General features: G+C 43.9%; 1 protein-coding gene across 1 annotated transcript; it reads right to left on the reverse strand.

Moving 5' to 3' along the window:
- Nucleotides 1-2,121: 2,121 nt before the first annotated feature.
- On the reverse strand, nt 2,122-5,011 carry LOC103717110 (AP2-like ethylene-responsive transcription factor AIL5). Its single transcript, XM_008805371.4, has 9 exons — nt 4,756-5,011; nt 4,343-4,658; nt 4,154-4,236; nt 4,008-4,016; nt 3,817-3,905; nt 3,648-3,721; nt 3,463-3,513; nt 3,249-3,325; nt 2,122-3,156 (listed from the first exon to the last, which is right to left on the reverse strand). Exons 1-9 carry the CDS (start codon nt 4,847-4,849, stop codon nt 2,510-2,512), a joined length of 1,440 nt encoding a protein of 479 aa, XP_008803593.1. The 5' UTR covers nt 4,850-5,011; the 3' UTR covers nt 2,122-2,509.
- Nucleotides 5,012-11,373: the final 6,362 nt, after the last annotated feature.

Below are 11,373 nucleotides of genomic sequence, written 5' to 3' on the forward strand. Positions count from 1 at the left end.
TGTCCTTGAAGGAGATAGCACGTGGAGAGGCCTATGAGTTGCGACTCCCTGTCATCTTATAACCAGCACTAAGAATCTCTGATGAATATCTTTAGAATAGAAACAAAGGCATCCTAAGCTAAACCAAAGGGAAGATTGAGACAGTTAATAATATCTTAATCTCTCCTCTCAAAAGAAAAAAGATATCTTAATCCCGGTCAAACTGCAGTCAAACATTGAGAAGGGGGAGCATGATGGGGGTTCCTAATAACTTAGCAAGCGCCGAAAGAAGCAAGACAGCCATCATCCGAGGCCTGATTCCAGTTTGGGACCGGGAAAAGACTGGGGGTTCGAATTGAAGCCATGGGAGCTAGGTGTCCCTTTTTCGCTGCAAATGGGAGGTGTCCCTTTGTGCATGGATTTTAATACTGTTCCGGACCTGCCAAGAGGACCCAATGTGACATGGGGCATTTGATTTATTCCCCTTTTTGTCTTGTACTATTCTCTCCCATTCTTGTCTTCGATTTGGAATGGGTGGGTGGAAGATCTTCAACTAAATAACAAGGGGAGGAGCACCAAAAAAATATGGGCGAAATCTGCGAGTGGCAGGAAAGGGTTTTATGAATCCATGTGAAGAGATATGTCTGGTTTCGACATTTGAGATTACATAATTGAGGAAAGCCTGGTTTAAATAGTCCAATATAAGCATCTTGCATGACTGGGACTTCACCAAGCACATAGGCCTCTTTTCAAACTTTGTGCTAAGGGCTTCTATATATAACAGCGACCATATGCAAGGGGGACCATCTCTTAGGACTGGAAGTGTCTCTGTGCGAGAGTGAGAGTGAGAGTGAGTGAGAGAGAGAGTTTATACGCCACATTTTGCTTTAAGAACCACGGTAGTATTCGGATTTAGTGTACTGCATTTGGGAGACACATAGTATTTTGACTCCTTGATTTCTTTGATGCCTTAGCTCATTAAAAAAATATATGTGCACGAGAAAAATAAGGCACCTGGTAGGAAGAGATGATGGATTGACTTCTAATTATAAACGGCAGTTCTGCAAGATACTGGCTGTGGAATTATTGTTGGCATTCATAGTTCATATTCAGAGAAAGAATGCGACATGTTGCTAGAAAACTGATGCTTAAGATTTGTCGACAAGGCTCCTTCCAACAAGCACCATCTGACCACCTTATGCATGGTGTCACTTGGGTCGCTATCTCCTATGATTAGAGAGGGGTGTAATTCCGCATTGTTTAGATAGAGGTTTGAGGAATTGTTATAAAGGTGCACATAGAAGGGACACTAAAGACCACTTGAAAAAGTTCGAAGAAAATGCTTTGGCATAAGTGATGAAAAAAGAGATCTCGTAGTAACGTGAAGGTAGGAAAGTTGGTAATTAACGGAGTGATGTATGCCAACATAGGAATAAAAGCTAAAAGCTAGATCATGAAGTGGCAAAATTTATGATGGATAGGAATGTCCAGTTTCCTTCATTTCGAAGTAAGAATGTCTAAGATATCGAAGATCTTACTAGAACTAACCAAGATGAAAGTAACTAATTTCCTATATGTACTCTGAAAGCCATATGAATGATCATTTATTTGAGTTGACATAATGGAGATGCAGCAACGATTAGCTAAAAAGGCTACTCCTACTCCTGGGTATTGTTTTGTGTGCATTTACTTTAAAAAATAAACAGATCTCTTTCGAACTTCATCGTCATGAATCTACCATTGACGAAGAGGTTTACAATTAACCACAGTGAAGCTCTTAGCAAAAGCTATAGACTTAGTTTTTTATATGCAAGATTCCTCATATTTACCCAAGTATGTCCGAACTGATGGAGTAGATAAAAGGTAGAATGGTGCTGACGAGGTATCATGAAACCATAATTTCACTTCATAGTAACATTATTATATGGTTCTATATTTCAAACCCCAGCTTTACTGTCATTGGCTTTTTATTTAAATCAGCTCTCTCCTTTGCTCTAACCTGCTGAGCTACCTGAACCTCTCGTCTGGCTGTATTCATTGCATTACTTCTTGCCCTATCCCATCAACCATTCCTATTCATTGCACACATGACCTGAAATTCTCTTGGCAAATATAGAATGTGTTCTGAAATCTTATACGGGCTGTTTAGAATGCGTCCTGAAATCTTATACGGGCTCTTTTCTTACCTACTGACGGTACAAGCTGATAGCATGAAATTGGAAATAAAAGAAAGGAAAGAGAAAAGCTACAAAAGGGTTCTTGTTTCCATTACACTGATGATGATGATGACAACGTAGAATCATGTCAGTAAAAGAAAACCAAAAAGTAAAAGAAGTTGGGCGCATGACTATGAGCAAAACTTTTGATATCTTGTTAGTCTTCTTGTCAGTCCTCCCTCTGTTCTCCTTCACTTCTTTATGTTTGTGAGTGTGGTCAGTTCACATCACCTCCCATAGTCTATATCTCACTTTTGACTCTCTTTCCCTCTGCAAGCAAGTGTGATCTCCTCTCGCCTTCCCACCCATCCATATCATTCCATTCCGAATATAGGTGTCTGAAAGACTGCCACATTGGGCTTGGCAGCTTCGTGGTAGTAAGAGGGTGGTGGGGTGACCCAGCTCCCCACATAGCCGGAGCCCTCGTAATTCCCTCCAAAGGCAATGGGGGTGGCATAAGGGATAGAAGAGCAACTATTGTTCTGTGATTGCTCCTGCTGCTGTTCTAAAACACCATTGTTCCACACAACGCTCCCCCCAAACCCTTGGCTCATAACGCCGTTAGAAGCTGTAGAAAAGTCCACAGTAACACCAGAGGAGAAGAGACCGAAGCCTGAAGCTTGATTACTTTGCTGCTGCTGCTGCTGCTGCTGCTGATGGAGTGCAAACAAGGACCAGAATTCTTGATCGTGCTTAATGGGGAGCGCAGCAAACCCAAGTGAGGCCGAGGGATCCCGGCCGTCCAACAGCTGTTTGGCTTCGACGGTCACGGCATCAGATGAGCATGATGACGAAGATTCTGAGGCCTTGGAGGCCCGGCCAGTCATCCCGCCGATGGGAAGGTTTCTGTTGGCGATGCTCTTGACATCGTAGCGGCTAATGTCAAAGTTGGTCACTGCATTGAGCCCCCGAAACTTAATTGCTGCAATGTCGTAGGCCTCCGCCGCCTCTTCCTGAGTGCCTGCGGTGCAAACCCAGTCCCATTCCATCAACTATCAATCACCACATCTATTCTTCTATATCTTTGCTTCAATTAAAAATCAAAATACTTACTAAAGGTTCCAAGATAAAGATCTTTGTTGCCTGCTACCCTTCCAATTCTTGCTTGCCACCGGCCATGTTGATGGTGTCTATAAAATGTTTTACAATAACACGGAAAAGTTTAACAAATTTTTAACTATAAGGACTGTTATAAAATAAAAAAAAGAAAATCCACTCCGTATACTCCAAGTTTGAACTGCAGGATGGAAGCACTGATATCACAAACCTGGTGACTCCTCTATAGATTGAGGCGCCTCTGGAGAACCCACTGCTCTTCCTGTACAAATCCCAACAAGCACAATTTTTCTTTCAGGAAAAAATACACGTAAAATTACATAAGGTTGCATGCATGCATGTATTTTTTTTTTTTGCATGTGCTCGAGAATTGAAATCACATGGTGACGACGTCACCTTCTGAGCGATGCGACAAACTCCTGTCGGGTCATGTTCTTCATCTCCTCAAGTTCCTTCTCGTAGTTGGAGATCTATCAAATACGTACGTATACATCAGTATCCGTATACTTATTCAAATACCAAATTTGACCTGGTCGTTCATAAAATCAACATAAGAATAGCTTACCGGAAAGTTGGTGGTGGTGGTCGGACCCCAGTACTTGAGCGCTGCGAGATCGTAAGCCCTCGCCGCCTTCTCCTCCTTATCGTATCCACCTACATTTTTTCCCATTTTAAATAAGTAAAAATATCCAATAATTCAACTGATTTCTATTTTTAGATCCTTCAAAAGTAGGGAAGAGAACAAAATGTTCTTACCTAGATAGACTGAACAAGACGACAGCATGCAGCCAATAAGAACGCGCCACGAGGACAGCAGCAAAGATTAGGAAGCGCATGTTAGCAAACTACGCAAGAAAAAACTTACATTGCGCTCACGGCGGACGATAGCGAGAACGGCGTACCTTGCCTTCCTTTCCGGCTTTGCCCCTCCCGGCGGCAGCTGTTGTCCCACAGGTGCGCCTCGTACCTCCCCGTCCATCGATGTCTGCCAAAAAATGCTCCCCGTCTTAAAACTTAACCCTACAGATGGAGAAAACGGGAAATTTCTTCTTCCCGTGAAGTCTTTGTACGAAAAATCTTAGCTCTCTCACCTGGTGACGCCGCGGTAGATAGATGTGCGCTGGCCGAAGGTTTCGACGGCCTTCCGTGACTCCGCCGGCGCCGCCGCCTTCGCCGCCTCGGAGTCCTGCTGCTCCGCTGCCGCCGGTAACCCCTGCAGGAACCCGGCGGCGATGTGCTTCAGTTCAGAGTCGTAGATCCCGGCTGCGTCCCCGGCCTCGCCGCCAGAGTAACGCCCCATCGGCTCGCCACACCCGCCGAGGAAGTCCTCCAGCTTCGGTCCCACCACCGCCAGCCCCGCTACCTCCGACGATCCTCCCCGCTCCTCCGCAGTCATCTCCACCCCACCTACAATATAGTTCCACCCAAAAAAATAAAAACCCGTCATACTTTGAATCTTAGAAGCCATATGAGAGGAGGGGGGGAGGGAGGGATATATGAAGACCATGGGAAGGGGCGGAGGAGAGAGCCTCGAGGAGGTAGGGCTGATGGTTGGAGAGGGAGAAGGCGAGCCAGTTGTGTGAAGTGTCCATGTCCATGACGTTGCCAGGGTATTCCCGGATTAACGAGTTGAGGAGAAAGAAAGTTTTGATTGAACGCTTGGAATAGAAGAAAGAAGGGGAAGCCCCGGGGGAGGTGGACACACATATAGAGGCGGAGAAGATGGTGGCTTAAGGAGGCGAAGGGGAGAGAGAGAGAGAGAGAGAGAGAGAGAGAGAGAGAGTGGCTGTGTGCGCACGGGAAACGATGCATATTTTAAATTTTCATTTATTTGTAAAATAAAAAAAATCTGAAAATAAAATGAAAGAGCCCGGGGCAAGTGGAAGCTTTTCACTGGCTACCGTGGCGGTCTTCTTGACCGCTTAGCAAACAAGACAAAAGCCCACATCTGGCTCTTCTTCGGAACTCTTTAGAATAACGTATGACGGAATAAAAAGACAAAAGTAGTTGGAGAATTTGAATGTTTGATTGGTGGGGCTGGATAGCTTGGGGATTCCGCGAGGGAGGAGATGCGGGTGCTTGGGAAGGGGGAAGCAAGAATGGTGGGGACGGGGAGGGGAGGGCAGCAGACAGGAGGACCCCAGGGAAGAAATTATTGCATGGACCAGGTTCAGTGGACCATTCGCATATGTCCGGTGGATAAGTGGCGTCTCTCAATTGCTTGTATGTATACCAGAGGTAACGTGGCTAGTGACTATTGGTCTGGTCCACTGGACCTGATCCATCTAATAATGAGACGCATCGAAGAGGCGTCGCGCGGATCCCATTCCATCTTGCCGCCTTCTCGCGCGATGATATCAAGCCACGTGGAGCGTCCTTACAACCCACGGCCGCCGCTCTTTTTCTAGCCCCTTCCGCCTCTTTCTGTCCGATTCCCGTCACCGCATCCCGTACGCTCACCACCCTGCTCCTTTCCGTTCCTGTTGCCTTGCCGCGAGACGGAGATGATCCGAACGTCGGAGTTCCATGCTCCGTGGTCCCCGATGCTGAGAGCGTTCTGATATTGATCGGACGGTTACTAGAATAGGCCGCAACCATGATGGAATCTCCGTCCATCATGGGATACTATCCGTCCGATGATGATCGAGTCGTCAGCAGAGTATCTGGGCCCTTCGCTGTCAGGGAAAAACAAATAAGGTGGTGCTTTTTACTATTTTTAGATAAAGAAAAGAATCGGTGGAACCCACAGCCGACAGCGTCTGATTTAGATCACATGGCGATGGTGACGGGTCACTCGGATTTTAAGCCGCTGAAGGAAGTGATAAGAAACCCTTATTATTGCGGGTGAGCATACCGCTAGTTGAAGAGCGAAATGGTCCGGGTATAAATTGCATGGTCGGTTACGCGGTTACGCCGCGGGTCGGTGAGAGTCGAAACGGTGTGGGCGGTTATGGGACCTGGAATCACCAGGCGCCATCAAGATCGCGGTCAAACGTTGATCGGACGGTGGTGGGGCCTGGACACCGCTGAGATCATTCCTTTCCCTTTGATCGCTTTGTCTTTCATCACGCGGTCCGACAGATAGAACGAAGGTGCGAGCAGGCCAACCGTACCACGGGTCCGCGGAATCATTGAGGAGTGACACTGATACATAACCTGGTATGATGATCCACTGCTGTGGGGTCTGATATCTCGGATCCCATCGACGCGCAGCCGTTTGATCGACGTTCCCCAACCGGGTGGTGGGCCCCCGTTTAAGAGAGGAAGGGAAGTGGAGAGCATCGGCCATGAAGACCGGATAACGTTCGCCGTGAATGCCTTCACATCAAAGGGAAAGGGACAGCCAGCTGTTTCACAACGATGGGAATAATAAAATCGGATGCTACCACCCTCTCGGTGACCTAACTTTTCCCCCTAGCCCATGGTTTATAATAACGTAAATATTACCACGGTTATTCAGCCCATGCTATACTTGACTTATATGCTACGAGACAGAAGAGATAAGACCAATCGATAATATATATATATATATATATATATAAAAGTGAAAGAAAAATGTTCACAAAATTTTGTTCAGCATAACTATAATATGCTTGAACTACAATCCTGCATTTCCCTTTTATACTTGCCACGTAGACTCTTAAAATTATTATTTTTTAATAAATCTAACACTAATAAGATTATAACCTTATTATCCTGCATGTTTTTATTGAATGGAATTATAACCTTTAAACTAAATAGTTGGAGTGAAAGCCATCATTTTTATTTCACTCGAGAGTAACTCTTATCAACCAAACATGCATAGAACCAAAGGATACGGTGCAGGCCGGTGCAAAAAGGGGAGCGGGATGGTCGTCGACGGTGAAAGGGGGAGGTTAAAATAATCACCCCGGTCAGTGGAAACGAATCATTCCCCACGTTCTCCCCTCTTCATTATTGTTTTGTTAATTGATGATATCTGGCGGTACTAATCCAGTTTTTTTAAAATAAACTAGGTTGCCAGAATCCTACGCTGCTGCACGTGTCACCGGACGGTGCGTGGACCGCGTGGGGGAGCGCGCCCAGCGCGACGCACGGAAGCACGTGAGGCGGTGAGTCCGTGCAGCGGCCGCATCCCATCCATGCCGGCCTCGCACGTGCAGGAGCGAGAGTATCCGAGGATGGAGGAAGAGGTAGGGGAAGGAATCCGGTCAAACGGAAGAATGGTTGGGGGTCACGTGGCCATCGCCGCGGCCGCAGGATAATATAAGAAGAGAAAAGATGGTGGTTTTTAAGGTGGGAGAGGAGGATGGATAGCCATGAAGAAGCATAGAGGCCACGCTACAGGAATGGAGACCGATCGGCACGTAGAAAGATATCTTTAACAATGGAATTTTATAATACATGCGTACCTAAGTTAGCTTGTAGGGCATGTATCTTCTTTGCTTCCAGGGTGGGATAACTTTTAGTAATGTTATGTAATGGGAAAGCTTGGAGATCCCATGTGCTGCAACAATGGCTTCAGGCTATGGTTTGGGTGGCAGAGTCGATTTGGTTGGCTGCTCCTCCAGTATCAAGATACTTAGAAGGGTCAGCTATGCTTGCCAAGGGGTTTTCGTATGCCCGTAAAGGCATGAGCATGGCAGGTTCAGGCACGGAAAGATGAGCATGAGATGTTTGCTAGGGTTTGGATATGAAGGAAGTGGATAAGAACAAACAAAGAGAGTGGAAAGGTCGAATATATTGCAAACATAATTATAGCATGACATTGTTATCACCTTTTGAATTGATTTGGTGATATTATAAGGGGTGACTGTCGGAGATTCCTGCTCCCACGAAACACTCGTAGATTCTCCCTCCTGCATAAGCTGATTAATGTCATTAAATTAAGGTTTTGAGCTTTGAACAAATTACTTTGCATGCTCCTCTCAAAAGCAATTACTTTTTATCAGTGATTTGTGATTCAAGATCTTGGTTTATTGACATCACGAAATGTAGTGAATGTAGGATTCAAATTCGGCTACCTTGTGTCAAGACCAAGAGACTTCAACAATTTGGCAAGTTGACACCCTTCAACATTGATAGTTGCAAGAAATTCACATATCATTGGTATGCCAAGGTCTGTGATTTGCACGCCATTACAATAACTACCGGCTGTCATCAAATTCAACCGAAAATGGGTGGTTTAAGAAGAAGAGAATGGTAAGCAAAGATTCCAATTGTCATACCATCAGCCAATTTAAAACTAGATATTCAAGCATCTAAAATAGATTCTGTGGTGCTTCATGTTCTTCCTCAGACATTCATAGTCTTGGGAGTTTGATCGGGCACAAAATGATGCAGTTGGACACAATTTTAGTCACTTGATTGGGAGCCATTCATCGGAATTAAGCTAGTGTTTTCCGATTGAATTATCATAAGTCACTAATGCGATCACCTGCAAGCACAGAACACCTGGGTGCATAAGGCATTATGAATTGCCAATCCTTGAACAGAACAGAGATTGATCTCCTCCATAAGCTTCATCAAGGAGTAGAAGAACAAACAATTCTCCTTGGGCAGATACAAAAGCCCAAATCTTAGCATTTACCTAGGATTTGTCATATCTAAACTAAAGATAAGAGCTGTTCAATTTTCAGAAGTAAACCCTATCCAATCTTATATTTTGTACTAGAAACTATACAACACCTCATATCTTCCCTTTAAACTAAATCCCTATTACATGAGAGAGAGGACGATCGACTTGGTGATGTTCTAATCTTAAACTATTTAAACCCCCATCACACCTATCACATTCTAGTAATTTCTACTACAAGTTGAATGCTCGAAATTTAACTTGCTGCCCTCTGAGGCAAGCTCTTGCAATGATTATTTGGCTTCTTCACATTCTCCGGGGATGCACTACTTCCCTCTTCCATGCCCTGAACTATTTCACATGAAGCGGTTTTCTCACCATCAAAGTCCTCTGTGTTGCTTCCTTGTCTCCTCTCTTGGGAGACATCATCTCTAGTTTTCTTTGCTCTTCCCCTCCTCTTTTGTTGATGAACAATGATTAGCTCTGTAACAATCTGAAACCTCTCCCGAATGACTAGATAGATAATGTTATTTATAAAACTATTCAATATATAGTCGATATGGGTCTAAACATATGCTGGCACAGATCCTCACATACTTTCTCCATTTAAACTCTTGCATTGTTGCTAGGCTAAGAATCCAAATTCATTTACAAATAGTACAAATCAAATCACAAATGCCAAAATCAGCTCGTGGTTAGCCTAAATAGGCCCGTGCTATAGTGTTCTCTAGTTTATATATGTTGGGCTATGTTCATTCCTATATTACTGTAACAACTTAAGATCTCATCTAAACAAACTAGTCAGAAAATGTTATTTAAGTTTCTTAATCTTGTATAAATGCCTAAGATCTACCTAATATATAGCCAATGTAGGACTAAATATATACCCGTACCAGTCCTCACAAGTTATTTTCTGTCTTTCATCTTCTCCTTCCCTCATGACCTTCAGCCATTTTAGATTATTGAGGCAGGTGATTATTTTTCTTTCTTGTACTAGAATTTGTTGAGGCTGCGTCCATATAATTTGCTCTTTAATGTGGTCTTTTTCCTAACACCGTTCTCTTGATTGTGCATTTAACAAATAGAAGATAATTTAACAAATAGGCTTTTTCTGCATTGAAATGCCCTTGCAGAAAATATTTCATTATTTTCTAATCTCTGAAAATGTAGTGGAACTCATTTTTCATGCAAGAATGTAGATCCTCCTTCCATCATTACTTAAGGAGAGTTTGTTCGTGGAAGTTATTCGCTTGAGATACATATGGGTGTTCCTTATTTAAGTCATCATGTGCACAAATCAATATTAATCATCTCTAACTGGTGCTAGATCATCTGTGTGATTTTGCAAGAGGAAGCATCAATTACTGCAATCTCCATTTAGTAAATGCACTTCCACTTCCTGGTGGACTACTCTTATTTTTCTAACAAATATAAAAATTGAACTAACTAGGGTGTGTCTTTGACCAACGACACCTCTTCCCTAAAGACTTGCCCTGGGAGGAGGTCAAGGTTCAAATCTCTGAATCTTGCTCACGGAAAAAAAAGAAAAAGAAAAAAAGAGCGTGCCATTCTTAATTTGAACGTGGATACATAAAGAGCATTACATGTCCGTATCATCTTTTCAATACAAGCAAATGCATAATGACCAAAAACGAAATCTTAGCATAATTTTCTTTATAATATTAGAGATGTAAAAGAGAGAAGCTTTTCTAGTCATCATCAGCATGGCTAACTTACATCTGATCGTAACTCAAAGCCATAGTCCCTAAAAGTGAGCTTCTTGTTTAACTAGAATCTTAAATTGCATACTATATGATACCTATTCTCCATATATTTAATTCAAGATTTTCTTTTTTTTACTGATTAGTTTCTTGAACCATGACAACATAGAGATCAACACATGGAGAAAATTTCAAATTTACAATGTGTATAATCTGTCCGCTTCTTCATTTCTAATGAGGAAGAAAGAAGATATCATATTTATTCCACATCAAGCATAACCCACCACATAGAAAGTATGAACATCAAAGATTCTCTCACCATGAACTCTGATAGGTGAGATCGATCTCCAGATTTTTAGAGAATCTATCCTGTCTGAACAAGGCCTAAACTCCTCCAAACACACATGCGGATGGTCATCAAAAGTCTCACCTCTTGACACGACCAAAAATCGCTAGCTTCCATGGTTTCATGAAGCAACTATTAGAAGCCATCGTGGTGCTCCAGTAACCACGACTTGACATGCACTCACGTGCTTTCTTCTGTCTCTGGTTCTTGCTTCCATGGCTTGTCACGGCGTTCCAAATCCGAAACCCCAACGGCGTTGAGGTTGCTTCGGCTCGGCAGCTGCGTCGAGCAAGCTGTGCACCCTGCAGCATCGGTGGGGGCTGAGCGGCGGAATTGCTTCTCCTTTAGTCAGCCTCTTGGGCGTACCCGGCCGTGTTTCCCAGTCGAAAGGAACCCGGCCGCAGGCCCTGCGATGAACTCCAGAAGACAAGCCCATTGGAGCTGAATCCCCGGAAGTAAGCCAAGCATAGAACCGTTCATCACCGTGGAGGGGTGAGAAGG

The sequence above is a fragment of the Phoenix dactylifera genome, unplaced genomic scaffold (assembly GCF_009389715.1).
Source record: "Phoenix dactylifera cultivar Barhee BC4 unplaced genomic scaffold, palm_55x_up_171113_PBpolish2nd_filt_p 000241F, whole genome shotgun sequence".
Taxonomy (NCBI): domain Eukaryota; kingdom Viridiplantae; phylum Streptophyta; class Magnoliopsida; order Arecales; family Arecaceae; genus Phoenix; species Phoenix dactylifera.

Bases quoted from the DNA above. Each gene is read 5' to 3' on its own strand.
- LOC103717110 (XM_008805371.4), bottom strand. From the start codon at position 4,849: ATGGACATGGACACTTCACACAACTGGCTCGCCTTCTCCCTCTCCAAC. The intron at 4,659-4,755 runs GTCTTCATATAT...ACTATATTGTAG, and splicing joins CTCCTCCGCCCCTTCCCATG to GTGGGGTGGAGATGACTGCG. The intron at 4,237-4,342 runs GTGAGAGAGCTA...ATTTTTTGGCAG, and splicing joins ATCTACCGCGGCGTCACCAG to ACATCGATGGACGGGGAGGT.